At 57.2% G+C, this 26789-nt stretch overlaps 13 protein-coding genes and 1 pseudogene across 14 annotated transcripts; 6 read left to right on the top strand and 8 right to left on the bottom strand.

Annotated features, from left to right (window-relative positions):
- The first annotated feature begins 3638 nt into the window (after positions 1–3638).
- On the top strand, positions 3639–4236 carry SPRG_07709 (hypothetical protein). Its single transcript, XM_012346987.1, has 3 exons — positions 3639–3752; positions 3798–3866; positions 3926–4236. The coding sequence occupies exons 1-3, from the start codon at positions 3684–3686 to the stop codon at positions 4142–4144; spliced, it is 357 nt and encodes a 118-aa protein (XP_012202377.1). The 5' UTR covers positions 3639–3683; the 3' UTR covers positions 4145–4236.
- Positions 4211–4645, bottom strand: SPRG_07708 (hypothetical protein). The gene is made up of 3 exons (XM_012346986.1): positions 4619–4645; positions 4482–4571; positions 4211–4425 (listed from the first exon to the last, which is right to left on the bottom strand). The coding sequence occupies exons 1-3, from the start codon at positions 4619–4621 to the stop codon at positions 4270–4272; spliced, it is 249 nt and encodes an 82-aa protein (XP_012202376.1). The 5' UTR covers positions 4622–4645; the 3' UTR covers positions 4211–4269.
- Positions 4646–4768: 123 nt separating this feature from the next.
- Positions 4769–5128, top strand: SPRG_07707 (hypothetical protein; the record flags this gene model as incomplete). The annotated part of the gene is made up of 2 exons (XM_012346985.1): positions 4769–4776; positions 4837–5128. The coding sequence occupies 2 exons, from the start codon at positions 4769–4771 to the stop codon at positions 5126–5128; spliced, it is 300 nt and encodes a 99-aa protein (XP_012202375.1).
- Positions 5129–5217: 89 nt separating this feature from the next.
- On the bottom strand, positions 5218–6099 carry SPRG_07706 (hypothetical protein). Its single transcript, XM_012346984.1, has 4 exons — positions 5988–6099; positions 5830–5915; positions 5596–5767; positions 5218–5546 (listed from the first exon to the last, which is right to left on the bottom strand). The coding sequence occupies exons 1-4, from the start codon at positions 6054–6056 to the stop codon at positions 5418–5420; spliced, it is 456 nt and encodes a 151-aa protein (XP_012202374.1). The 5' UTR covers positions 6057–6099; the 3' UTR covers positions 5218–5417.
- Positions 6100–6305: 206 nt separating this feature from the next.
- SPRG_07705 (hypothetical protein) lies at positions 6306–7329 on the top strand (the record flags this gene model as incomplete). Its single annotated transcript, XM_012346983.1, has 5 exons — positions 6306–6508; positions 6553–6643; positions 6685–6783; positions 6828–6891; positions 6942–7329. The coding sequence occupies 5 exons, from the start codon at positions 6306–6308 to the stop codon at positions 7241–7243; spliced, it is 759 nt and encodes a 252-aa protein (XP_012202373.1). The 3' UTR covers positions 7244–7329.
- SPRG_07704 (hypothetical protein) lies at positions 7225–11294 on the bottom strand. Its single transcript, XM_012346982.1, has 7 exons — positions 10346–11294; positions 10168–10294; positions 9113–10122; positions 8702–9065; positions 8265–8643; positions 8009–8204; positions 7225–7955 (listed from the first exon to the last, which is right to left on the bottom strand). Exons 1-7 carry the CDS (start codon positions 11276–11278, stop codon positions 7308–7310), a joined length of 3657 nt encoding a protein of 1218 aa, XP_012202372.1. The 5' UTR covers positions 11279–11294; the 3' UTR covers positions 7225–7307.
- A 382-nt stretch (positions 11295–11676) lies between these two features.
- Positions 11677–14452, bottom strand: SPRG_07703 (hypothetical protein). Its single transcript, XM_012346981.1, has 3 exons — positions 14199–14452; positions 14067–14143; positions 11677–14015 (listed from the first exon to the last, which is right to left on the bottom strand). Exons 1-3 carry the CDS (start codon positions 14414–14416, stop codon positions 11734–11736), a joined length of 2577 nt encoding a protein of 858 aa, XP_012202371.1. The 5' UTR covers positions 14417–14452; the 3' UTR covers positions 11677–11733.
- A 1121-nt stretch (positions 14453–15573) lies between these two features.
- Positions 15574–15647, bottom strand: SPRG_30103 (annotated as a pseudogene). Its single transcript has one exon. The product of its transcript is annotated as a tRNA-OTHER (tRNA).
- Positions 15648–16862: 1215 nt separating this feature from the next.
- On the top strand, positions 16863–19446 carry SPRG_07702 (hypothetical protein). Its single transcript, XM_012346980.1, has 3 exons — positions 16863–17112; positions 17167–17243; positions 17296–19446. Exons 1-3 carry the CDS (start codon positions 16892–16894, stop codon positions 18891–18893), a joined length of 1896 nt encoding a protein of 631 aa, XP_012202370.1. The 5' UTR covers positions 16863–16891; the 3' UTR covers positions 18894–19446.
- A 362-nt stretch (positions 19447–19808) lies between these two features.
- SPRG_07701 (hypothetical protein) lies at positions 19809–20889 on the top strand. The gene is made up of 3 exons (XM_012346979.1): positions 19809–19928; positions 19974–20232; positions 20282–20889. The coding sequence occupies exons 1-3, from the start codon at positions 19835–19837 to the stop codon at positions 20811–20813; spliced, it is 885 nt and encodes a 294-aa protein (XP_012202369.1). The 5' UTR covers positions 19809–19834; the 3' UTR covers positions 20814–20889.
- A 318-nt stretch (positions 20890–21207) lies between these two features.
- SPRG_07700 (hypothetical protein) lies at positions 21208–22197 on the bottom strand. Its single transcript, XM_012346978.1, has one exon. The coding sequence runs from the start codon at positions 22190–22192 to the stop codon at positions 21302–21304; it is 891 nt and encodes a 296-aa protein (XP_012202368.1). The 5' UTR covers positions 22193–22197; the 3' UTR covers positions 21208–21301.
- Positions 22198–22406: 209 nt separating this feature from the next.
- SPRG_07699 (hypothetical protein) lies at positions 22407–23442 on the top strand. Its single transcript, XM_012346977.1, has 7 exons — positions 22407–22551; positions 22597–22665; positions 22716–22793; positions 22840–22976; positions 23024–23112; positions 23161–23236; positions 23288–23442. Exons 1-7 carry the CDS (start codon positions 22465–22467, stop codon positions 23385–23387), a joined length of 636 nt encoding a protein of 211 aa, XP_012202367.1. The 5' UTR covers positions 22407–22464; the 3' UTR covers positions 23388–23442.
- SPRG_07698 (hypothetical protein) lies at positions 23384–24196 on the bottom strand. Its single transcript, XM_012346976.1, has 2 exons — positions 23571–24196; positions 23384–23520 (listed from the first exon to the last, which is right to left on the bottom strand). Exons 1-2 carry the CDS (start codon positions 24144–24146, stop codon positions 23464–23466), a joined length of 633 nt encoding a protein of 210 aa, XP_012202366.1. The 5' UTR covers positions 24147–24196; the 3' UTR covers positions 23384–23463.
- A 1721-nt stretch (positions 24197–25917) lies between these two features.
- Positions 25918–26722, bottom strand: SPRG_07697 (N-alpha-acetyltransferase 20). Its single transcript, XM_012346975.1, has 5 exons — positions 26625–26722; positions 26486–26576; positions 26300–26432; positions 26103–26242; positions 25918–26059 (listed from the first exon to the last, which is right to left on the bottom strand). Exons 1-5 carry the CDS (start codon positions 26700–26702, stop codon positions 25971–25973), a joined length of 531 nt encoding a protein of 176 aa, XP_012202365.1. The 5' UTR covers positions 26703–26722; the 3' UTR covers positions 25918–25970.
- Between the last annotated feature and the right edge of the window lie 67 nt (positions 26723–26789).

Here is a 26789-nt window from a genome sequence, read left to right as displayed (position 1 = left end):
ATGCATGTGCCGCAACCCCGGGCTCGACGTGGACGTTGGCATTGGCGTCGATGGCGGTCGTGTGGGCGCTACTGTAGGTGCCGGTGTCGGCGCTTGCGTCGGTGTAGGCGTCGGAGCGTGCGTCGGTGTTGGCGTCGGTGCTGGCGTCGGTGCTGGCGTCGGTGCTGGCGTCGGTGCAGGAGTCGGAGCGTGGGTTAGTGCAGGAGTCGGAGCGTGGGTTGGTGCCGGCGTCGCAGGTCGAACAGTGGGCCGAGGGGTCGGCGCTACGGTCGTCTTCGGTACCGCTGTTCGAGGCCGTCCGGTGGGTCGTCGGGTCGCCCGCGCCGGCTTGGCTTGCGTTGGCGCCCCGCACCAGTGGTGCGTCGAGCCCATAAGCGAGCACTGATACGGGTTCCAGCCGTCGTAGCAAAGCGTGTAGCCGGCACCGACGAACTGGCAGTTGTTGACGCAATCGTGGCCACACTTGTCCGCCATCGGATCCTCCGACGGCGTCCCTCGAAGAAACCGGCGCCCAGACGCGACGCTGGGTGCTGCGACAACTTCAAAGCCACCGTCCGGTGCAAACGACCATTTTTGGGTCGCTTTGCCCTCGTCGCACTTGTAGACGTGGAGCACGTCGTTGCCGTCGCCGTCGACGTACGTGTCCAAGCACTGGTTGCTGCTCTTGGACTTGAACATGTTCTTCTCCGCGTAGTAGAACCAGATCTCTTCGTCGTAGTGACCCGTCAAGCCGTAGTTGGGCTCGCCCAAGTACACGCGGCCGTACGTGCGCGTGTTGGCGCCGTTCACCTTGATGACCTTGCCGTTGTGCCAGAGACGCACGGCGACCGGGCGAGCACCGACCTCGACCGCGCCGAGGAGCGGGTGGATCTTGCGCTGCTCGTCAAAGACGCCAAAGTTCTTCTCGATCAGACCAAAGTCGTTGTCGCCGCCAAAGAGCAGGTTGAACGACGTAAAGTAGTAGTACTGGATGTTCTGCTCGTCCGCGAACGCCAAAAAGTCCTTGAGGTAGCGCGCCGCCGACTCGGGCGACGCCGCGAGGATGCTCGGGTTCTGACCCGCCTGGCTCCACCCTGTCTCCATGATCATGATCGGCTTGCCGCGCTTCACAGCCTGCGCGCGGATCGGGATGAGGCGGTCGAACATCGTGTTGACGCCGTCCTCGACCGGGATCGTCTCCCACTGCGAAAATTGGTTGGCCGACACCACGTCCACCGCGTCGTAGAGGTTGGCCGAGTACTTGTACGCGTCCATGACGTCCGAGATGGTTACGGGGAAGTTGAGGCCGTTGGCGCGGACAAAGTCGCGTGTTCGGGCTGCATACGCAATGAGTTTGTCCGAGCCGTCGCGTTGTGCAAAGTCCCGCCGGCCTTGGATGTAGTGGCGGTAGATGGCCTCGGATGCAACGCCAACACCGAGCACGTTGTCGTTGCGGACCTTCTTCTCCGTGACGAGGCGCTGGAAGGTGCTAAAGTCGCGCTCAAACGAGTCGAGGTCGGCGTCAATGTCACCGGCAAGGCCGAGCCAGACCCGCATGTTATGCTCGGCAGCGACGCCGAGGATGCGCTCCACGCATGGCTCACCCATGGTGTCGATGCGTACGTTGCTGGTCACGGCGGCCATGGCTCGGAAGTCGAGGCGGACGTCAGCCTCGTCCTTGCAGCCGCCGGCACTCGACGTCCGCGGGTCGTAGTCGAGGCCGTAGAAGGCCCGGTCCAGCGCGGTCGCGGGGCGCCATGCTATCCACGCAGCGATCGCATGTGCCAAGTAGGATTTCATATTCGATTTGAGAAATGAAGTCAATCGCAGCAGCAGGTTCATCATGCAATTGACATGGTGCGCCTTTTTTTCGGACGACGATCCTAGATTCACATGAAATCCGATTTTCAGTGATGGCCATCGGCGCGACGACCCACGACATCCGAATTGGACACGCAAAACTAGGATATCATCAAATTTAGGCCCGACCAGAGCAATTACCGTCTCACCATGGGACCGCTGGGCACCCGATACACAAGGGCCCAGCGCCCTCGACTCGACTCGATGCGCAACACGGGCCACCTACTCCTATACTAGACGTAGCATATTGCTCACGCCAGATTATTGTCCTGCCCGCCATTATTGTTTAGCAGCGATCTTGGACGATCTTTCATTGGCACCAATTGGGTTGCCATTTCAACCAATCGCGTCACGAGGTACCCAAGAGCGTCACGTGTATATCTTCGTCGTCGAGCGGCGCTGGCCAAACACGCAGTCGCGACGCATGCTGCTGCCACCGCAGCAACGATGGCACGCAGAAAGCATGATTTTGCCCTCGCTTCCCCGCGCTGGTCCAGACGACCACAACCAGCGATCCAAGTCGGGACGTGCCAAGACCGTGGGATGCGAGCTGCCGATGCACACTCGTGGCCTCGATCATCGCAACTGCTTCAACAATAGTACTCGCGACGTTGGGGCACGCAAGCCAGCTACGCAAGCCGTAGAAAGCTGACTGTGGCTACTCAAGGCAGTGGCCCACTGGAAAGGAAGTGTTTCCTACCGGTGCTAGTACAGTATATCTGCAACGGTGCACGCTTGTCTCGGCTCCCGCACGGATTCCGCATCCACATGTGCTCCTGGAACACCCTGTATATCGCATCGCACCGCACGGCTTTGTAAAGTGAGGCGACAGAGAGCAGTGTCATAAGAGATGAACGCGGCTAGCTAGTACAGCTGTACATGTAACCGCAGGAGCCACGCTGGAATGCATCAAAAGACATCGTCAGCATGGGATTGAGGTGCTCGAAGTGCAAGGAGCAACCCGGAGGGTCAAGGTTCCCTGGAAGGGTACCCATGGTGTGGTGTGGCCAGCTTGCCGTGCTCTACGAAAAAGCCCTATCATAAGAAGGAGATCCCAATCCAATCAACACCGTTCTACGCAGCAAACTACACTACAAGGAAGTCACCGGCACCGATCATAAACCGAGGTACCGGTAAGCCGTACCCGTAAGCCGATTTCAATAGCACAGAGGGAAAATTGATTTTCATGTTCTAGTCGAGAACAATTCGGTTAATTAAACTTCTGGTCACCCAGAGTGTAGCCACAAGCGAGCTGCATACTCATAACTTTGTACAAACGAGCTGCGCGCATCAATCAATCGAGGTTGAACCCAATCCCAGGTGACATGGATACTTGCACGCAACAATTGATGGCTCGGCAACTTGAGCACTCGAGCCAAGGGTGAACCGAGGGCGTACTTGTACACCTTTGCAGATGCTTCGAATCCAATCAGACTCCAATACAGGTGTGCCTCGTGACATACATTGTCCTTGGTCATGCAGTCACAGCGCAGGCTCAAGCATCGAGGTCGGGCTGCTGGTCGGGCTGGCAACCTTCCGGAAGGATCCGCCCTAAAATGGCGTGCATTTAGTCAATGACGTGGCTGTCTCTCCCTTGCATAAAAATACAACTCAATTCATACGTTGTCGTTGGTGTTTTTATTCCCCCCATCAAATCAATTTCACACTATTTATACGCCTTTCAAGTATTTAAAATACGAGCAAAGTACTTGGATATTATATGCAATATTTAAAGACCTCACGTCCCAAAGTACTCTATTTCATGTTCTACGATTCACACCATTTGGTGTTGAAAATAACTGGTCTCGAACTTCCATTCTTCATCTCTTTTCGTTGACTTGGCGATGTCTGCGATCAGCGCCCTGCGCAAGCTCGAACAGCAGCAGCAAGCCCCCGCGACGGGCGGCCTCCATGTACGCGCGATTGATACATCTGCCTGTATCCTAAAGATCGCCTAGGCTATGATGATGCAGCGCATGAAGCAGGCCGGCGAGTGGGCCACGTGGTTCAAGAAGCAATTGATCAAGGTACGCTCGCCATCCTGACATGCAATAAGAACGCAGTTGACGACGTCGTACGATGCTAGTTGGCGCACAAGGGCGGTCGCTTCACGTGGATCATCTCGACGACGATGCTGTTCACGGTCATCCCGCTCGGCATTGAGATCATGCGCGAAGCCGACGTCAAGGAGATGGAGGCTCTCCGCGTGCAGTCGCTCAAGGCGCAGGGCTTTTCTGCGATCCAGATTGCCAACATGGGCTACCAAGACCCGAACGCGCCCTCGCTATCTGAAGCGTTGCAATAAGCCTGTTAGAGACCGTCAATACTATACACATCATCATATGCATCCAACACCGACAGCGTTGCAACAGGGGTCAATTTAATGCAACGCTCTCACACGATGGAAAGCAAGAAGCTCGTTGATTGTAGCTACTCTTCCTTGGTGTGTTTCGACTTGATCATGACCAAACCGATAAACGTAGAGCAGATCGTCAAGAAGATCACGAGAAGGATTGCAGGAATTGCAATCGCGTAATGGCGGTCAGGGAAAAAGCCTTGCACGACATGGTCCTTGTCGACAAAGGGCTGTGTTGTATGAGTGCTGGGTCAGTCGAGTGAAACGAGGGTTTGTGAGTTCCTACCGTGATGATGACCCAGAGCGTGTAGTACGCAAACGTGCTCACAGAGATGGCAAGGAGGATCGCGCCCACGGTTTGGTCGGACGATGCACCCTACGCATGGCGGTGAGCGCTTGGCGTGTGCAGACCGTCGTCGCCACCATCGGGGTCGTCCTTTTGTGCGGCGCGACGTAATATAGATGCCATTGGCTAAAATCATGTGGCATTTTGGCGAATGGCCTTACTCGCATTTCAGCCAATCAGAGCGCGTGCACAGGGGTGGGCCTCGTTTGGCTGGTTCAAAAGAGAAGATGCTTCGGTTCGCTCGCCCCTTCCTCCGCGCCGCGGCCGTCCCGCGCTCGCTGGCACCCGTCCGTAGCATGAGCACGTTCGACATGTTCGCGCCGTCTCAGAACGTGCTGCCGATCCAGGCCAGCTTCGGCATGACGATCCCGCAGGTCCCGACAACGTCGATGATCATCCCGACGGTCATGGAGTGCCCTGAGATGAACGACACGATGGGCCCGATCCTTGCGATCAAGCGCACGTACCAGCCTAGTGTATTACGACGAAAGCGCAAGTTCGGCTTCCGTGTGCGCAAGGCGTCGCTCGGCGGCCGCAAGGTCCTCAACAACCGCTTTCTGAAGGGCCGCAAGCGCCTGTCTCTCTAAGCCAAGCAGCGTAGTCGACGTCCATGTCGCTTCTAGTGTATACAGAGACGACGAAGCGCAGGACGAAGAAGCAGAATAGAAAACACAATGTGGCCTTGATTGAGAATTGCTGTGATGTTGACAATATCCGATTACGAGCTGCTCGTACTCGTGCCTGCCACCGCCTCCCGCGCTGGCACATCGATTTCGCCCAAGTACTTTTGTAGGCGCGGCGAAAACACCTCGTAAATGAGCGTGATAGGGCGGCCGCCTTGCCAGAAGAGGTACGAGCGGCCCCAGAACGGTCCCTTCATGCCAAACTCCTTCTCGAGCGCGGTCGAGTGCCCGCGGAAGATGTGCTTGATGTCGCGGAAGAGCTCCTTCTTTTTGGTCGTGATTCGATCGGCAGCGTCTTGTCCGTGCCAAAAAGGGCTTCGATCTATTAGTTGGCCATAAACATCCTCACAAAATTGGTGCAAAGTGGGTACATCGCTGCTGTGCCACCACGACGCAGCGTAGCCGAGGCGCTCGCCGTTTGTGTTGCGCAGGTAGACTTGGCGACGATGGCGCGGGCCTTCTATGTCCTGGATCTCGGCGGGCGCTTGGTCCAGCGAGTCGCCAATGCAGTCAAAGCTCAAGACGTCGACTTCGGTCGTATACCTATAGGAAGGCATCCTCGTAGCGTTAAACAGACTCACTACATCGGCTAAGCGAGGTAGTACCCTGTCAAGAGACCCAAGTGGAGCGTCGGCGATCCGTCGCCAAGAAGGAAGAGCGTCCACGCCGCGGGCATCTTGGCGATACCGAGCTACATAGCACCGTATAGACTGCATTCTGATCCATCGCCCATTGCAGGCTTGCTGTAAATAGTGAGCTGTACCTTGAGCTCATCTTGCGTCGTCGTAAAGTCGATGTCCAGGGGCATCCATCCCTTGTCTGCTGCCGCCATCCTTCGTGTAGCTTCGATCGATCTCGTGCTTTTGTACCACCGGTTAGCGCTTCAAGTTGTGCCCTAGGCGTATTTGTATAGTTTATCTGTCGTATTTACAAGCTACGTCGATCCTTAACTGTCATATACCTAAAGAAACGAAGTACAAATGAAGAATGCGACACTGGTTGAATGTGAAAAGCGTCGATTTTACGACCGTGTAGCATCCGGATATGAGAGAAATCATGCGGAGAGGTGGCAATTGCCGAAATGCGAGCCTCTGTGCTGCCGAAGCTCCGCGTGCTGCGCCTCCAGAAGGTCTCGATCTTCGACCAGCTCGTGCTCGAGGAAGCGCTCTTCCGCGCAGACCGCGACAACTGGTTCATCTGGAACGAGCGGACCGGTGACCCGAAGATCGTCATGGGCATCTCCGGGAAGCCCGAGAAGCTCCTCGACGTTGAAGCCGTCGCCAGGTAGACGTCGCGCATGGTCGTCCTCTGCATCACCACGAGCGTAGAGACAAGGTACCGGTGATCAAGCGCTTCAGCGGCGGAGGCACCGTCGTCATCGATGACAACACGCTCTTTACGACCTTCATCGTCAACACGGTACGTCCCCTTTGATGGTCGATGCGATCATCGCTGGGTAGAGCGCCAAGCCGCAGGTGAAGCCATACCCGCGCGAGATCATGGACTGGTCCTCCACCTTCTTCACGCCGCTCTTCGATGACATCACCAAGCACACCGAGGTACTGCGTTAGCTTGAGTGCATGGGAATGCTAACCGACCCTAGTCGTTTGCGCTGCGGGAAGACGACTATGTCTTTGGCGACCGCAAGTTTGCGGGCAATGCGCAGAGTACGTGTCTTGCAGAAAGAGGCGACGTGTAGGAATGACGGTGTGCGTAGGCATTAGCAAGGACCGGTGGCTCCATCACACGTCGTTTCTTTGGGACTACAGCGCGGCCAACATGCGCTACCTCCAGAACCCGGCCAAGCAGCCCGCGTACCGCGCCAAGCGCGACCACACTGAGTTCCTCTGCAAGCTCAAGGACTACGTGGCGTCACGCGACGTACTCTACCAGTCGTTCAACCACCACCTGCAGCAGCACTTCGACGTCGACGATGTCACGCTGGCCGACCATGAGCTTGCGAGCATCCTCGCTCGTGAACATCGCAAGACGACCAAGTGGGTCGATGTCAACGCTTAATTCGTAGAGATCCCACACCCAAATGTAGAGACGAGTCGTACGCTGCAATCCGATTACACGATACTCAGCTCTGCAGCGCCGCCAGCAGCGCCCGGATGCGGTCGGTCGGCGAGTCTATGCTCGCCGAGACTGCGACAAGCTTCGTCGCACGCGCAACCTCCCAGCGTCGGCAACTATTGCTGCTTGCGTCGTCTGTCTCCACCTTGACGTTGAGCCGGAGCAAGAGCAGACCGATGTTGGGTGCAAAGAGGTCCGTGGCCTGGTCGCATACGGTGCGGGGCAAGTAGACGTCGTACAGTTGGGTGCCAACGTCGACACTGACGACTGCGCCAAAGTCCTTCGAGTCAGGAAGCTCTTCCACATGCATCGGGTGGCCTTCGATCGTCATGTCATGTGCCTCAATGGCTTCAACCTGTACGTTGTCGGTTGTGTCGACGTCCAGACCGGTGTCGTCTTGGGTCATTACGGTCTCTTGGGTCGCGACGGTGTGCAAGATGGACGAGAGAATGTACGCGTCGAGTGCGTGAATGAGGGTCTGGTTGGCGCCGTTGGCAATCGAGAGCTTGAGCTGCTCAAAGGTGGTGGCAAAGTACGACGTCTTGGACGGCTGTGTCGTTGCTTCCGCTGTGTCGGTCAGCACCGAATCGAGGAGGCCGAGGCCTTCATCATAGTGCGACACGAGGAGATTTCGAACGCACACGATCGAACCCTTCTACTCGAGACATCATGGTACAGCGCTGGTTTGTAGATTTTCTATTGGTGTACCTGCCACATTTTGAGGGCCGCCTTGGTTGGCGCCGCGGGTAGCCGGATACTCAGAAGCTTGAGGCTCGTATCGGTCACAAATGCATGCGACTTGTCTTCCGAGAGGCGAATGACGTAAACGCAGACGTCAGCGTCGCCAATGTACGTCGGTCCAATGTCGGCAATCGACATACACGTTCGCGGCGCATACCCCACTCTAGCGTGGACAAGTGCAAGGTCATCCGCCACGCTACGCGTGAAAGTAGAGTGCTTCGACGTGCTCAGGTTGAGCTCAGCGTCCTTCTTCTCGGCACTCCACGTCACGGCCACGCTCGTCACAAAGACCTCGGCACCTTCCTTGCACACGATTTGAACGTCTTCGGATGGGCGCCATACACTTAGCGTCGCGTGGCGCGACACGGAATGGGACGGATGAGAGCAGGCGACTTTGAGACGCAAAAACGGCACCGCCGTCTCGAATGCTTGCGGGAACTTCTCCATCATCTTCTCCGTGAGAACGCGCGGGCCTGTCGCGTCTTTCGGCTGCAAGTAGAGAAGTCCTGACGAGCGCATGACAACGGCGCGGAGAGATCGAACGAGGCCGCCACGTTGCTTGAGCGATCCCAATGGCAGACTCTGAAGCAGCTGGTGTTTTCCTAGTGCGTCCTTATGTCAGCACACAACCTCGAATGTTCATGGGCCGTGTAGACGTACGGCGGTCTTCCAAGCCGAGGGGAAGTCGCCAATGGACCCGTCGCGTACTGTTGACATTGATCGAGAGATGGACGTGGGTCTTCGGATCAAATGCCATTTCGAACGACTGGTGGATCGGCGACTCGAGCGGGTCGATGCCTTCATTGCAGTTGATCAAGCTCGCGTTCCAGACAATGACTTTGGCGCCAACGAGGCTCTTGTTGCCGTGCCCAAGCAAGTACTCGTCCGGCAGTGCAAACGTGGCGTACCACCCGTCGCTCAGCACCCAATGCGTCGGGTACGTGGCAACGACGAGAAGGACCATCGCATTGCCCGAGTGCGCATCGCGCTGGTAGATCTTCTTGAGTACGGACCGGTGGCTTTGCTACGACAAGAATTAGGCTTCTACTATCACGGACGACATATCCAAACCTCAAGTTCACGCTGAAAACGCCGTGTGAGCTGAAACGTGACTTGATCGAGAGTGAGGTATTTTCCCGCCAGATCCGCACCGAACGTCCGCTCCATGCTCGCGCACTTCCAGACAATCCACCGAAAGTGGTTGAGAAACCATGGCAGCGTCGCGCCGAGTGCCGGCTGAATGAATTGGTTCGAGACCATCGTCGCGTACAAAAGATGCACTGAGGAGGCTCCAAAAGACGGAACCAGCGTCGGATCACCGTTGGGTCCAAAGTGTACCAAGAGCGCGTTGGATGCCGCGATGGCGTCGACACACACGCTCACGGCCGGCGAGGACGACGGATGCAAGTCGCGAAACGAGACCGTCGTCAGCTTTGGAGCTTTGTACTTGGACTTGGTTTGAACGACAATCTCTTTGGGTTTGGGCTTGGGTACACCTGGCTCGACCGCAACGACCGATGGAGCGGGCATCGACTTGCGACGCGGCGGTTGAAAAGCCCGACGACCATTGTTGGTAGATGGCATCGCCGGCTTGGCCGCAGCTGAGCGCGGTACGGGGTTCTCTGTGGTCCGGGGCATGTCACCGGGAGCAAACGTCACGCGACGCTGTGGGTTTGGCTTGGTCGTCGGCATTTCATCCGAACCAGCACGGCGTCGAGGCGGCGCAGCGTCTTCCGTCGGCAGGGCCACAAGAGTTGCGTCGCCGCGTTGCAGCTTGGCTTCATATGCACGGACCTTTTCGCGAGAGACGTCGACCTTCTGCCCGCTGCCCGTAGCAAATAAGCTGGGAGTCTCGTCGTGGGCCTCCTTGAGTACCATCACGTCGCTGGCTGCGGGTGCATCGGCGTCAAAGAGACGCTCGTACGCCTTGGTCTTCTCGGCCGATACCGTAACGTCGCGACCACTGGCGGTGCTGAACACGCTCAACGCTTTTTCTCCTGCCAGTGCGGCGGCGCCGGCGTCGTGAGCAGTGGAGGAAACGGAGTCGGCTTCGAACGCCTTGGTGTATGCCTTGACCTTGTCTGATGATACACGCACTTTTTGTCCAGACCCAGTCTGAAACAAACTGGCGACGGTCTCTGAGCCGACTGCAGCCACGGTGGGAGCAGCGTCGTTGTCGAGGCTCGTGGCAAACTGCCTCTGGTAGCGCTGGACGGCGGCTGCGGACACGTGCACGTGCTTGCCGGCGCCGGTCTGGAACAATGATTGGACGATTGGTGTCTCGGCAGTTGTTTTTGCACCAACGTCATCCTCCGTCACGTCGCGAGCTAGCGCTTCTTGATACTGCTGGACCTTTGCTGCCGAGATCTTGACGGATGCACCCGCTGCCGTCGAAAACAAACTTGTCACGGCACCGCTGGACGATGGCGCGGCCACCGGGCGCTTCATTGGTGGCAGCGCTTCGACGGGATCATCGCTGGCATCGGCTACTGCTGCTTCGAAAGATGCACGGTACTTGGCCGTCAAGTCCGCGGACACTTGCACGTGTTGTCCGCGTCCTGTTTGGAACAGGCTTAAAATCGTGGGAGCTGCAGGCTCGATGCTTTCTCGGGTGCTGCTTGGCTCGTCCCGGGCGACCACCTCGTTCGTAGCTTCGATCTCGAGCTGTTTCTGGTAGCTTCGTAGCTTCTCAGCAGATACTTGCACGGCGCGGCCGCTTCCCGTCTGGAACAAACTGGGCACAAGCGCTCCTGGCGCAACGACGTTGGCCGTGGATCGTCGATGGTCAGCCGATTGGGCTCGATCGGTGTCGTGCGACAAGACCTTGTCCTCCTCTTCACTGGGCTTCGACAGCTTGTTTTCGTACTCCTGGATCTTCTTGGCAGGAAGGAGCACGCTCTTCCCGCGGCCGCTCTGGAAGAGACTAGTGACCATAGCGTTCTCCGACGCAGGCGGCCGACTTGCGGCGGCGTCTTCCCGTGGGTCTTCGTAGATTTCGATGCCATGCTTGGCACGTCGCGCGTCGCGCGGGGCATGGAGCGGTCGTTGATCCGCAGCCATGGGCCGCGATGGGCCGTCGTCCGCGTGGAGGCGCCGCTTCTTGCTCATCGGGACCTCGAAGCCCCGGGTCTTGGACGGCTCATCCTCCTTCGCTCCTCCCGGCGCGGGGCGCTTCATGTCGTTCGTCGCGTCGCGCAGCCCCTTCCGCGCGGTCGTCGGCCGGCGGTACCTCAGCATCCCCCGCGCGCGGGCAACTTGAAATTACGCAGCGTCGGGCGCGCGTTGGAAAAAGACTTGGTCATTGTATTGCATTGAAACCTTTGTAATCGAATATAGTATCTTTTCATAGAGGTTTCCTAATTTAGGCGGAAAGATCGCGACGTCCACGGACTTGGCGCCAAAACGACAGACCCTTTTGGCGGTCGATCTTCTTTTCCTTTGGTGATGGACTAGGTCGAGGTCAGGCAACGTGGTCGACATTGAGCATGCAGTGACCATGCGTGTAGCTGCATCGTGGATGGTTTTGCTGTGCTTAACGAGCAGGTTCCAGGGTGACATGGTTGCGCCGAATGCCACGGTACGGCCGCCTCTGTGCCAACTCGGTGCAAACCTTGCAATTGTGTGGACCGATATGATGACAAAAATGATGGACGCTAAGATTTCCGAGTTTATAGACGACCGAGCAATACATCCTACTGGTCCGAGACGCGGTACTCGAGGATCCAGAGCGCCATGGAGCGCATCATGGCCTTCTCGAAACGCGCGGCAACTGCCGGATGGTCAATCTTGAGCTGGTCGAACGCCGCTTTGCTCACGTAGAAGATGGAGCACTCGGACTTGGCCTCGGCGGTGAACGAGTGCTTCTTGTTCAAGATGAGGTCGACGTCGCCCATGAGTGCGCCGCTCGTCACTTGCATGATGCGCTTCCGACCCTTAAAGCCCGGGCCCATGCGCTCATGGGCACTGCGTGGGAGGTAGACATCGACGAGGCCCTTCCCGACCATGAAGAAGCCGTTGACGTCCTGGCCGCATTGGTAGATAATGTCGTTCTTCTCGCGCGTAAAGACTTCGACATAGTCGTAACCGATGGCTTCCGTCATCTGCGCGGCCGGGTCCGCATCATGCGGGAGAAGCGTGTTGAGAAGGTCCATTGGGAGACCGTTCTGCGCAATACGAAGCGAGTCCTGGGCCGCGAGGCGCGTCGGGCGGCTGTTTTGCGACAGCAAGTTTTCTTCGCAAAACTCCATGGCCAAGTCGAGCGTCTCGAAAATCTTGGTCGGGAACTCGCTCGCGTCCTTCGTCTCGTCGTCAAAAATGTCGTGCATGCGGAACATGCCCTCGACGTCGTCCGGGAGGTTGCAAAAGACCATGCAGATGCCGTTCTCAACGAGGAGCTGCTTCATCGCGTTAAAGCACGTCGAGACGGCCGTCACATCAATACCGCGCACGCGGTCAAAGTCGAAGACGAGGAAGCGCGTGCGGAGCGCCGGAATCGGCGAGTCCGACGTGTACTCGCTGAGGTAGTCGGTCATTTCTTCCATCGTCATGAGAGCGCGCGAGTTGTCGCTGTGGACGTTGGGCGTCATCAAGCGCGGTGTGCGGAGGACGCTCGAGCTAATGCTGCGCATGCTCTGGTGCAAGATGAGCTCGGTCGGCGTTAGCAGAATGTGCTTGCGCACTTCCGACATGATGTGCACCGAACTCCCAAAGAAGATGAACCCGTCGAGCTCGAGCGTCACGATCGAACCGCGCGACTTGAGAAGCGCCTTGCGGTCCTTGAAGCGGCGCTTGACGTGGCTCTGCTTCCAGACGCGGCGAACCGTCGTCGTGTTGACGTACGACAAGATGAAGTTGAACGCGGCGCCAATGATTCCGAGGACGATACCGCCCTGAAGGTTCCAGAGAATCATGACGAGGAACGTGAACCACACGATCGCGTACTCGCGCGGGTACATGCTCTTGCGGGCGTGGATGAGCCACTCCATGATGAGGTCGACCGCGATCAGCGTCTGGAGCGACGCAAAAAAGAGCTTGGGGACGTACGCAATGATCGAGAACGGACTCGCGACAAGGACGAGCTCGAGCACAAAGACAAGGAGGCCCGTGAGACGGCTGTCGACACCCGACTTCATCGAGAAGATCGTCGACGAAAAGATGTACGACCCGGTAAAGCCGCCCGTGAGACCCGACACGAGGTTGGACCAGCCCACGGTTTGAAGCTCGGAGTTGTGGTCGAGCGGCTTGTGCAGCGCCATTTCAATGGCCGCGACATCGAGCGACGACGAGAACGCAACGACAAAGTACATGGCGATCCACGTCGGGATTTGGTCCGTGACAAACTCGCCGTGGAAGTGGTCGATCTGGAAGTGCTTGTAAATGTCGAAGAAGGACATGGTGCCATTCGGGAGCGGCGCGATCCAGCCGTAATGGCGCGCGTCTTCAAACGATGAGCCCGACACGAGCATGCCAAAGTAGAAGAGGGAGACGATCGTGAACATGCACGTCGGGAGGACCGCAAAGTGCTTGATGCGCTGCGTCACGACAAAGAGGAAGACACCAGCGGCGAGACCCGGAAGACACAAGATGATGGCCTTTGTGTTGGCAAGCTCGCCCCAGTCAAGCAAGTTGCTGATCTCGTGGCCCGACATCATCGAGAGACCGGCTTGGAGACAAAAGAAACCGATGAACGCAAAGTAGCCACCGACGACCGGCATCGGCAGGTACTGGACGAAGCTCGCGAGCTTGAGCTTGCCCGTGATGACAAGCGCCACACCGAGGAGCGCGGTCGAGCCGCTGAGCGTAAAGAGCGTCGTGGACAAAATTTGTTCCATCGTAAAGACGTCGTCCGAGGCGTGAAGCGAGTGCACGATGGAGCTGGCCATGGCCGAGAGGAAGATGAGGCCGGCGTCCTGCACTTGGCCGACCGCGAACGGAAGTGTGCTCGAGAGCGAGAAGCAGAGCTGGTGCACCGCGCCTAATATACCAATATGAACTTATATAGGTGACAGGCGTCATCGAGGCGTACCGGACACCATTGTGAGCTTCACGAGCTCCGAGAGGTACGGCTGGAAGACCGGATCGCGGAAGATGATTTGGGCAAAACTACAAGGTGGCCGTATGGGCTACTGCGCCAAGCCATGCAGCGGATCAGCCGTACCTGATCATGAGGGGCACGAGGATGATGGCGTTGATGACGCCGTAGAGGCCAATCTTGAGGTACTTGCTCGAGGCCGGTTCCTCCTCCATGGCAAAGGTCGATGCATTGAGCTGGGTCTTGTCATGGAGGATGGGCAGCTTCTCGTCGTCGAGGCGGTAGCTCTTGCGCATGCGACTCATGGCATTGGGCGTCCGGGCCGTGGCGCCGACGCTGTCCATCGCTGCTGCTTGCGGGCCACACGGGGCAAATTCGAGAGTGGACTGATATCTTGGCTTTCAACTGCGCTATGCGACGCCCATTTGCTTTAAAAGATTATTTAATGATGCGTCGTTACATACCAAATGCAAGATAGCATTTTATTTTACTCGTGGGCATCGAACGGTTTTATATCACGCCTCTGGACCAATCCGATTGCGCATCAGGAGAGCTCGGTGGATGCGGATGGATTTATTTTACTAGCTTAATGTTTGTATTGTTCGATCCGAAATACAATCACAGCGACGTTGGGCAGGAGACAAGCCAAGGTGATCTGGATAGTTGGGGAGCCAAAGGCCCTGAGAGCTTGGGACATGCTGCTACGGTCGCGCCTTCCTGTCCCCGTGTGGTCTTGACACCATGAAGACCAGCGTTGCTCGTCGTGGCAAGTCAGGTGCGCACTTGTCCTCTTGGATCGGGAAAGGATGCACGTACAGTATCTTGTCGAGCAGCAATTGCGTTTGAGTCCGACGACAACCTGGGTTCGATCGAACCGCCCAGACGATCCGGCAACTCGCATCTCACTTCTGGACCCAATCGAACAGTTATCGAACACCGAGCTCACGGTGCGCTTTAGAGTAAATTTTGTTCGAGCTTCCGCGAAGCTGAGGCGTCGAGAGGATGCGTGTAGAAGATGGCTCCAAGCACACCGCGTGAGCCAGGTTTTCTTCGGGCTGCACCGAGACGCATCCGTGGATATCGAGATACCCAATGAAGGTGAACCGCGGTGAGCATTGACTCAGCGAGCTTCATCAACACGGAGACGGACGGCTACTGGTACACTGTATTGTACTAGTTAGTACCCCGAGTTGTGACTCGTCCCATATAATGATTAGGGTTATATAGGATGGCTGTCGAAAACCCTAACGTTAGAGCCCCATTTCCTAGTACTAGTACACTACAAGCTGTATAGTTGTTGAAATGGGTCAATTTAATTTAATGAGCAGAGCTCGCTGGAAGAAATTGTCTCATCTAGGTCTGTTGTTGGAGTAGCAGCTTTCGTCATCATGTGTTCTGGGTGACACTTGCGGAGGTGGCCTTGACGACCCATCTGGTTTCGGCCCTGTTCGGATACATCGCGCGACGCAGAGAGGAGGGGGGCGGAGAACGGAAAAATGCGCGCGCGCAGCCGGGCTCGAACCGGCGACCATCGGGATGCGAAGCAGAAACTTTACCAACTGACCTGGGGAAAGCCCAGGTCAGTTGGTAAAGTGCATCATGTACACTACTTACTATACAAGCTGTATAGTAAGTAGTGTACATGATGCACAGGGGTTAGTTCCTGATGAGGCAGCTCCACAGCCGATTATCTGGCGTTCAACATTCTGTACTCGCTGTCTTTCTAGGAACGGACTTTCCGCCACCAACACAGCCTATCGCAGCGGCTGAGATCGCCGTCGCGACGAACTCTAGCCTGTGCGAAAACTCGTACTTCTGTGTGCGTTCTGATATGTATTAAGCTTCAACTTGGCACCAATGTACTACAGGAATACCGATGCGTGTTCACAGAATTGCCCTCTTCCGAGTCGGCTCCATTGATCAGTGCTCATCATGTTGTGCTGCTACTGAGCTGTTGTATTGATCATGCGCAATCCTTGCATACGTCAACCTCCTCGCGCAATAATGGTGTCCTGGCTCCGAAGCCATTGACTCGTATTTCGACCATGGAGTGAAGACGATCTGACAAAGAACACTGCGCAGTAAATTAAGCAAGGCAGACTTCAAGGGAAAGCATTTGCAAAATGAAGATCTATGCATTGACTAATGCAATTGCTCGAGCATTTCTTTGTCGACACCAGCACGGCTACAACGAACACTGTGTCGTCGCTTCGGAGAGAAGACTTGGCATAAATCGCAGCTCTGCCAGCATTTCTTGGAACGAAACGTGCACCGGCGGTAGCTGCATTGCTACGATATGATGCTCTCGTTTGTTGCCAAAACTGTCATACCGGTACATACTCGCTACTATCCCATTGAGGGGCTGCGAACTTCACAACGTATTCATTCTCCCCGCGTGCCACGTCATGAGCGCTCCAAATGCACCCAGGTTCCAAGCTTGGTACCATCGCCGATCTGCCGTGGCGCTGTGGTAGTTCGCTGCGGTTGCCAGATTGTGCAGCTGTCGCGTCTCGATTCTGGTCCTGGCCACCCAGATCGCCCATTTGGTTCAACTTGATTGTACCACGGCGCCACAAATGGCCACATGGGTCCGCTTGACGATCGCCAATCACGCCGCAGATTCGAGCAGCGTCCGTGCAAATCCCACCTGTTTGGGATTGGCTGAGCTCATAGCCAATCATTTTCATGCGAATCATGTGACAAACCAGGTGCTTGACCAATAAGAGGAGGCGCAGGAAAGCGCTGGGATCGACGTCGCTGAGGAGCCCAGGCCGGGTGTTCCTCACAACGACTATTTCTACCTTCTGCCAGAGACAAGAATGGACAGCGTTGGCGCGACCGCCCGCACGCCACGCAACGAGCTCAGCCGCTGGAAGAGCTACCGGGACGAGGAAGAGTCGCTGCCGCTACTCCAGCATGGCGCACCCAAGACGTCGATCGCTGTCGTTGAAGATGCGCCCACGGATGCGTCGGACAAATACTTCAAGGTCGGTCTCTATGGCCTTGTGAACGCCATCATCCTCGTGCCGCTCATGATCAGGTAACATGTCCTCGTGTACCTGGCTGCACGGCGCTCACATCGTGTTGCCTGTAGTTTTGCGCAAATCATCTTTCGCGACCCGGTCTTCCAGCCATTCTTGTCCGAGCTCGTCAAGCTCACAATGGTGTCTGGTATGCAGCTTCTTTGCTGCGACCTTCCGCATGACGCACCATTTCTGCTTAGGCGCCGTGCATCAGCTCTGCTTCTCGGTCTCGAGCACGCTGCCGTTCGCGGTCGGTCAAGTCCAGGACGCCGGCCTCATCTTCCTCTCGGCGATGGCCACATCGATTGTCTCGATCCTCAAGGCCTCCAACGACGCCGTGACGATGGAAGACATCCTGTCGACGACGCTGTGGACGCTCTGCGGCTCGACCGCGCTCCTCGGTGTCGCGCTCATCATCACGGGCAAGCTCAAGCTCGCGAGTTTCGTCCAGTACCTCCCGATGCCTGTTGTCGGCGGGTACCTCTCGTTCATCGGCTTCTACTGCTTTGAGGCGGGTCTCTCGATGATGTCGTCCAAGGAGATCACGTCCATCCTCGACTGGCATAAGCTCGCGGACGCCAAGTCGATGCTTCTCTGTGCGCCGGGCGTCGTCGGTGGCATCTTCCTCTTTGTCATGACGCAACGCATCCGGCACTTTGCGGCCCTTCCGACGTGCATGCTCTCGATCCTCGTCGTGTTTTACCTCGGTATGGTCGTCTCGGGCTCGTCCTTTGAAGACGCGCGGGCGTTTGGCTGGATTGCCGCGCTGCCCAACGGAACGCTCTCCGTGGCCGACATGTACAAGCACTTTCACGCCGACCTCTTCCACATGGAAGTGCTCACGCCGCAGATCCCGACGTGGATCGCCATGTACTTTGTCGTTGCGTTCTCGTCGTCGCTCGATGTCGCGGCCATTGAGATGGCGCTGCACAAGCCGCTCGACCACAACGCCGAGCTTCAAACCGTGGGTTGGTCCAACCTCGTGTCGGGTCTCACGGGCGGCTTTACCGGGTCGTACATCTTTTCGTCGACGATCTTCTCGATGAAGTCGGGCGTCGACAGTCGCTGGACCGGTGGTCTCATCTTTGCGCTCGAAATCGCCTTGGTGCTCAGCCCCTTCTCGATCATTGCGTACGTGCCCAAGCTCTTTTTCGGCTCGCTCAACGCGCTCATTGGCATCGACCTTGTCATGGAGTGGATTGTCCATGCCAAGAAGAGCATGCTCTGGGCCGAGTACGCGATCCTCTGGTTCACGTTTCTCATCATGAACTTCTGGAACCTCGAGGCCGGCATCGTGCTTGGCATTGTTGCTGCCGGTATCAACTTTATCTTGTCGTACGTCGAGTCGACGGTCGTGCGCCGCGTCGCGCGCCAAAGCCTCGTGAAGCGCGACCTGCGCGAACGCGCGCTTCTGTACCAAGTCCGGTCGGCGATCGTCATGCTCGAGCTCGACGGGTTCGTCTTTTCGGGAGTTCCGTCGCGATTCTCAACCAAGTCCGCAAGCACATTACGACGACCGATGTGCTCGAGCGAAGCTATGCGCACGTGCCGACAGTCCGAACGCGCTTTGTCGTGCTGGATTTCGAGCGGGTCCGCGGCGTCGACGTCACGGCCGTCCGCAGTTGCTTTACAGCCACGAAAGAACACCTCATGGCCCACGGCATCACGCTCGTGTTTGCAGCGCTGCCCGCCTCGGTACGTGGCATGTTTGACCTCCACGACGTCCTTGCGCAGTCGAGCGTCTTTGACACGATGGAGATGGCCATCGAGTGGTGCGAAGACACCTTGCTGCAGATGAATGGCGCGACGCCGATCTTGGACCAAATGCAGTACCACTTTGCGAAGGGCCAAGTGACGCCGCTCCTCGAGAGCTTCCTCCGCCACCGACGTGCGACGACGCCAAGCTCGACGACGCGCTCCTTCAGACGTACTTTGTGACGTCCAAGGAGCCGGCCGGGAAGCGGATTTACGAAAGCGGCGACGAAGTGCAAGGTGTGTACCTCGTTGGGAAAGGCCAGGTCGACGTCTTCGTACCCCGGGACATCCACGAGTACATGGGCTTTGAGGGCCGGAAGCGCATCGTGCGCGTCACCCACGGCGCGTGGCTCGGCGACGTCGACATGGTCCTCAACAACCGCCACAACCTCACGGCCGAGACGAAGAGCCCGTGCTTTCTCTTCTACCTCGATCGCACGGCGCTTGCCAAGATGCGTATTGAGCACCCACATCTCGCTGCGCGCTTCGACAACGCGATGCTGCAGTCGATGGCCATGTGGATCATGGAGTCGCACGGCAACGAAACCTAGCGTGTGCTCTATCAAATGCTAACAAATGCGTATGTTGCTGTGGAGATTTCAGGCGTGTCCATCAAATATGTAGCAGTTGCGCTCAGTGAAGATGAGCGAACGAGTCGACGATTTGGAATGGAGCAAAGGGAGTCCAAGCTCTTGAGCTCTAGATGCCTACGTTGTCGAATGGCAGGGTAACCGCAGCGTGTACCGAGTCCGCATCGGAGACTTTCGTGAATTCACGAAGGCTTCCTTACCGGTCACGTTCTGCCTGACGAGCACCGGGTGAAATCATCAGGATCCTCATACGACCTCGTCCTGCGTAAAGCAAAGTGGCGGGAACGCGGTCGCTCTTGTGTTCCAAATTTGAAGTTCGAATTTCCAGATACTGTATCCGGATGCTGGGATCCAGTGTATACCTGGTTCTTCCACTGGAAGTGTGTGGTCGAGCATGACAAGCACGCTCTCGGCGCAGTGGAACGACGACCGCGACGGCGTCCTCATCGAGGGCTTCCATGCACAGGTGGTCGCGGGCATGCACAAGGGTACGTCCGGCGGTCCCCCGCCCCCTCGCCCACGGCCTCTGCTAGGGCGCTCAACGGGCAGCGGTGGCCTCAAGAAGGACGGCTGGCACAACCTCCTCAAGTACTTTAACAGCACGCTCGGCCTCAACTACCAGAAGAGCCAGCTCCAGAGCCGATGGACGATTCTCAAGAAGCGCCACGCCATCTTCAAGGCGCTCAAGACACACCCCGAGTTTAGTTGGGACAACGAGCACAACCTACCCGTCGCACCGCAAGCCGTCTGGAACGATTTTACGGCCAAGTACCCGGACGCGCTCCAGTATAGGCATGTGCTCGTGAACGTGGTCCAAGCAGAGGGCTCATGCAACATGTAGATCGGCGCCGCTGACGTTCTTTGCCGAGCTCGACGCGATCTTGTCGGGCGACGTCGTGCCCGGCGATAACGGCGATTCGTCCGACACGGACGAAGACACGCCGCGCCGCTCCGCGACCCGCAAGCGTCCCGCGCACGACCTCCTCAACTCGAACATCCAGAAGGCGTCGCGCATCGATGCACTCGTGCACGCCGAGAGCAGTCTGAGCGCTGCGGCGGTTGCGGCCGCGGCGCCGCACCACCAGACGATCGTGCCCCGGCACCACCTTCCAATGCACGCGACATCGCTCATGCCACAACCCGTCAAGCACGACGCGCCACCGTCGCCGTCGTCGACCATAGGGACGCTCACGCCCCTCGAGCGCGCGCTCAAGACGTTCTTCATCCTCGGCCACCACTTGCCTGCGCGCAAGAAGCTCCAGTTCAGCCAGTACCTTGCGACCGGGCCGCCCAACGGCGTGGTGCTCTTCAATTGCATCGATGACGAGACCAAGTGGCTGCTCATCAACGACGTGCTCTCGAAAGACTCCTAGTCGCGTGCAGTACAGTGTAGTACGACCGCGTACGATCTTGTTGCTTACATATACTACCTACCTCTACCTGCTCGACCCGTTTCGAGTACTAGTACATGTGGGTTGCGTCGACAAACATGTAGCCACCCGTTGCTAGTCAAATTACATGCACGAGACTGGCAGCTCTTCGCGAGACTGTATTCACATCAAATGCCAGCATGGCAAGGCGACCAGCCGAGAATCATGGCGTCGTGTTCGAGGCCGTGCATATTGATCAGAACCGACGAATCCGGCCCGAGAGCTTGCCACGTCATTGCACCGTTATCTCGCTCGTTCTTTCGTCTTTTCCCGGGCCCGAAAACGACGGCTTCAAGACGCTGGTGGGAGCGATGTCTGACCACCCATGATCAAGATATTTCTCTACAGAACTCCTTTCATTACAAGTACAGAACTTCGAGCGACGTCCAAAATCGTAATGCAAAAAGCGGTGGTCGCTACGAGCATGTTGTTTACTTGGTGAACGAGCCCGTCGTCGAATCGTGCAACAAGTTGAGGAGGAGCGACTCCGAGTTGAGGTACACGCGGTTCTGCGACTTGCTCATGACGGCGGCAATCTCCTTGGCGGCATCGAGGCGGCGCAACTGTGTGAAAGCGGGGTTCTTCTTGATGGCCTCACCGACAAGCTCGGCAGCCTTGGCCTGACCCTGGGCGCGGATGATCGTCGACTTCTTCTCCTGGAGGGCCTTGTCGACAACGAAGCGGGCGCGCTCGGCCTCCTGCTGGGCGACCTGCTTGGATTCGACGGCGGCCGTGTACTCGCGACCGAAGCTCAAGTGCGTCACCGACACATCTTCGACGTTGATGAAGAACTCCATCGCGCGCTCCGTCAAGTTGCGCGCAATCATGCGCGAGACGTGTTCACGCTGCGTGATGAGCTGGCTAGCGTTAAACTGCGCCATGACCTGCTTGGCCGTCTCGTTGACAATCGAGGGCAAGACGACTTCCAAGTAGTTGAGGCCAAGGTTGCGGTAGATCTCCGGGAGCTTGCCCGTGTTGGGGCGCGTCAGGACACGGAGCGAGACGTTGACCATCTGCAAATCGCGCGAGCCCGTAAGCGAGCTCACCTGGTGGGCCTTCGTGCGCACGTCGAAGATCGTCGGGCGCTCGACCCACGGGATCATGACGTGCATGCCTTCTTCCTTCGTGCCGTCCTGGACACCGGTGAAGCGGTTGTACATGACCGCGCGCGAACCGGGCGCGACCGTGAAGACCGACTGGTAGAGACCGTAGCCGAGACCGGCCGTCAGCACGAGGCCCTTGACCAAGGCCGACGCGGGGCCACCGCTCGTCGGGACCTTCTTGGCCATCTTCTCAGCAGCTTGCTTTGCTTGGTTTTCCATCTTCCTGCAACACCAAAATGGGCCGAAGCTACACGAAGTTTGGGTGGTTCTCTTGGCGTTCATACGAGAGAGGGGATATGTTCATTCTTATCAGGTCTCTTTTCGGATTGGCTGAAATAGCAGCGCCGGATACATGGACACGCGCACGTTTTCATTCGCTACAAAATGCGAAAATACAGCGATGCCATTGGATGTATTAAACATTCCGGATACAGAAGAATTCACGGCACTGATTGGGCGACCCCAGCGGGCACTAAATTCGACCTGCGGCGATGGCAGCCCGACTTGCCGACGAGATCCCAGAAGAGAGCCTCAACGAAGATGTAGACAAGCTCCGGGAAGCATGGGTCAACGAGCTGGTAGGACCATGTAGGATACATTGCAGGGCTAAGCAGCGTGCATAGAATGCCCCTGAGATCCTCGACTTCAAGGTCGAGTTGCTCTCGGACATGGTCGAGCAGGTGCAAAACCAGGTGTGGCTAGCGCGACTGTCGTGGACAAGACCATCACATGCAAGCTGTAGCAAGAGTATGTGGAAGAGATTGCGCGTGACCAGGCCAACATGACGGAAGAGCGCGCCTTCTCCAACAAGCTCTACCAGGTACGATGGCCGGGAGTCGAGAACGCTCTCACAACATGAGCCATAGATGGAGATTGATCGCATCAAGTACATGATCGCCTCGTACTTGCGCATTCGCTTGTCCAAAATCGAACAGCACACACGCCACGTCTTGGCGTCGTCCATGGACCGTCTCTCGAGCGCTGAAATTGAATACGCCACCAAGTGCGCGCGTCTTTATCGACAAGCCGCTGGACGAATGCTCTGTGTAGGTACTTGGAGATGCTGGACGGTCATTTTCACGACCTTGTGCTCGCTAAGTTTCCTGTCGAGCAGCGCAAGCTGGACGCTGACGAGATGAGTACGTTGTTGTCGCTGGGACAGTACGCGGTGCGATCATCATCACTAGTCGACGCGCCAGATCTGGACACATTTGTGTTTTGCGAGAGCAAAGAGGACTTGGGTCAGGTCCAGTGCGATGACCGGTGCGTGCTTCCGCTGCCTTCGTCCCCAGTGGTGTAACAGGAGTTGGGTAGCGGCGCCGAGCACATCCAAGTGCGCCAGCACAACCGGCACGCGCTTCGCTACCGCGCGATCCAGTCGTTCGTCCAGGACGGCACCATGACGCTGCTTTGAGGAAAGAGGTCGCGTGGCGTGTTTCTTAAATATCATACAGTGCGCTCGCTTACGACGTCCCATGGGAGCGATGGCGCTAGTAATTCCGCAGGACGGCCTGGACCGACGAGTAGCCCATGAGGATGACGCACGGCTATGTAGGACGCATGAGGTGAGATGAGCCATGGATAATAGTAGGCGTACGATGAGCACAAACTCTTCAATGCACACAAGGCAGATTTGGAAGATGAGGTATTTGTGGGTCAGGCCAAAGGCAAACCACGGCGCGGGCGTCGATGGCGCGACGATGACGTCCGTCATGTTGCGCGCCGCAAGGCTCGGCGCAGGCTCGGCGGGGTTGCCGAGGTGCACGAACGCGTCTTGGAGGTACCCGACGTTCTTGACGAACTCGAAAACGCAGAGGAAGAGGTAGACCATGAGCACGTCGACCTTGTCGCCGCGGACGGCCATGAGCCCGATGCAGCCGATAGCGACGCCAAAGACCTGCGTGTACCACGAGCCGTCGAGACAGACGAGGAGGTTGAGGAGGATCTGAAGCACGGCGAGAATCTGGATCTTGCGCGCCCGCGCGTCCAGCGAGGACCAGATCATCTTGTGGCGCTCGAGGATCGCAAACTTGCCAGCCTCAACGTCGTAAGGCGGGATGCGGCTCGGGGCCGCAGCTGTCGGCGCCAGATGAGGCGGCGTGTACTGGCCCCGGGTGCTGGACCGCTGCGAGTCGCGGATCGGCTCGTACAAGCTCTTCTTGATGCCACTCATCGAGGTCGTCGTCGTCGGCTTTCTCTTCCGCCTTCTTGTGCTGGAAGAGAGGACGTAATAATATAGATTTTCGCAGATATCGCCCATAAAGCCATCGCTTTTTAGCCAATCCCGGACGTCGAGCGCCAATCAAACGCAATAAAACACAATAAAACGTGAAGTTGCGCCGTGCGACAATGCTGAATAATTGAAAGCCGACGCGAGACCGACGCGCGGCTGTTTGGACGGGCGCGCTTGCCTCTACGCCGCCATGTAACCCCCGCGTAACCGGCGTCCCTACAAGCCCCGTCGATGGCTTCTTCGTTCCAATCCAGCGCTCGATTGATGTGGGATGCGACGAAAAGCCAGCGCGGCGATGGATTTGGCTATAGACGGCATCCGTACAGTGTACTCTGTACTGTACGACCGGCACCATGGAGAAGGAAGGGGGAGAGACTTGACTCTTCCCGACGCGCGGAAGGTTCTCGCAGACCCAAAAAGATACTTTTTGCTCGACAAGCGCGCCATCGCCCATCCGTGGTATTGGACGACGCACTTGACGTTAGTTATCCGTGGTCCGTCGCACGCCACAGATCACGATGGCTCGGACTCGTGGAGGGCATCGCGACACAGTACGCGACACGAGGGCACGGCTGGTATATGCACGCAGACGTCGGCCGAGATTGCACTTTTCCCGCGCTGTCCATTAATATGGCTATGCACGGGACATGACACCGTCGACCACAGAGTGCGAGAGAGCACCAACTACATCGTACGGCACTCCATTATGCGTCTCAGTGGACACGCTGGGACCCCGCCATCAGAATGAATGGCGGCCGCGAGCACACACCTGGGAGCGGCGTGCTTCAACTTCCTCGCCAACCCGTCGCCCGTCCTCACTGGCTCGTTCGAATTTGAATTATATTACAATCCCTTCGAATTCGAATAACGCCACTCTTGCGGCTGAGCTCGACCGTCACTTGTCAATCTAGCACGCAGCATCGACAGCCTTGGCCCGCCAATCGTACGTAGTACACTGTATCCGATGTAGGACTCAAGATATCCTGGGCGGGCGCGCCACCTCTTCACCTCTTCCGTGTGCGCCGACACGAGCCAAGCAGGCAAGGAAAGAAAAGCCTTTCCTCCGCAAGGGGGTCACGCTTTTCTTTTCTTGTCTGCTTCGCACCACCCACTGTCCTCGTTCCCGTGTGCCCGCCCAGGATCCCCTCGCCGCCACAAGAAGACTCATCGCGACGCCATCGGATCACCACCATGCGACGACGACGAGTGCTCAACGCCCCAGGTACAGTGCACGAAGACCATCAATGACGGGCTCCCATCCTATTAGGCAGGGCACGATCCCAAGCATGTGCCGCAAACCAGTCGCACCGATTCAGGCCACACCGATGCATTGCGTCTGCTTGCATCGGTTGCGAGCATTGTCACCACGTCCATGTGCAATGCGATCAAGCCCGAAGGTCAAGCGAAGCTTGAAGGACGTGCAGAGACAATGTGTCATGCGATCCCAGCAACGCCAGACAAGATGGAAGGCCATCGACACTATGCCCTCCCGCGACAGAGAGTTTTGGGCAAGACGCGCATCGACGCCCATACGCTTACGCTATACTGTCGGCGAGCAAGTACCGCGCGGCGACGTACGTGACCCCGACCAGCGGCAAGGCCAAGAGCACCGAGACGACGAGAGCGAGAGAGTTGCTGCCATCGTACAGTGAGCCAAGAAACGCAGCCAAGGTCGCGACGCCAGCCACGTATGCCGGTAGGCACCAAGTTGAGGACGTCTAAGTCAATATTTTGTTACACGCGCCAAGTATTGCTGTACGTGGCTTAGTCCATCAAGCTGTCGGGGTATACCGGATGGGGCAGCGGGATGATCGATTTCTTTTCCTTGTCCCGCGGCAGCGCTTTGCGCATGTCTACAGAGCTGTATGAGCACAGGTATCGGCGTACACAGACAACCAAAGGCGTCTTCCATGTCGCCGTCGCCAGAGTAGTATCCAATGACTCGCCGATAGACAGAATACCCGAACTTCTCATACATGCCGATCGCGAGCGTGTTGGAGACGCGGACGAAGAGGTCGACAAAGTACCCGTCGTACCTATAGCGGGACATGAGTCATCGCAAAGCTGCAGCGTGGATCGCATCGTCATCATACAACTCGATCGAGACGTTTTCAAGATAGTCCATGAGGTTTTTAGCGAGGCCAAGTCGGCGAAACTCGGGCGCGACCGTCACTGCAGTGACGTGGCCGTGCCAGTTCTCCGCCTTGCCTTCCGCCTTGCCCATGACTATTCAATGGCGTGGTTGAGATAAGCTACGCCCATCATTCATCTGCACGTACTGTAGCCCATCATGGTCTTGTTCGGGTCCTCCTGCACGAGAAAGTAGTCGGGCCACTTGGTGAGGTACTGCAGGTAGAAGGACATGTTGTACTACGCAGGAAGCATCGCATGAGACGTCGCGCTTCCACGGAGTCTTACCGTCTCCGTCAGCACATCGAGGTTGACGTTGTTAAACCGGAACAAGTCCTCGCAGCGGAACTTGCGCGTCGACGTCATGGCGGCCACTGATGGAAATCTGACGCCGGCGAATGGACCCTGACGTATTTTATCCAATCAAGGGTTGTGATAGCGATGCACGTGCAT

The sequence above is a fragment of the Saprolegnia parasitica genome (assembly GCF_000151545.1).
Source record: "Saprolegnia parasitica CBS 223.65 unplaced genomic scaffold supercont2.32, whole genome shotgun sequence".
In the NCBI taxonomy this organism is placed as follows: domain Eukaryota; phylum Oomycota; class Saprolegniomycetes; order Saprolegniales; family Saprolegniaceae; genus Saprolegnia; species Saprolegnia parasitica.
The sequence above is the reverse complement of the archived record's forward strand: the minus strand, read 5'-3'. Positions and strand labels throughout refer to the sequence as shown.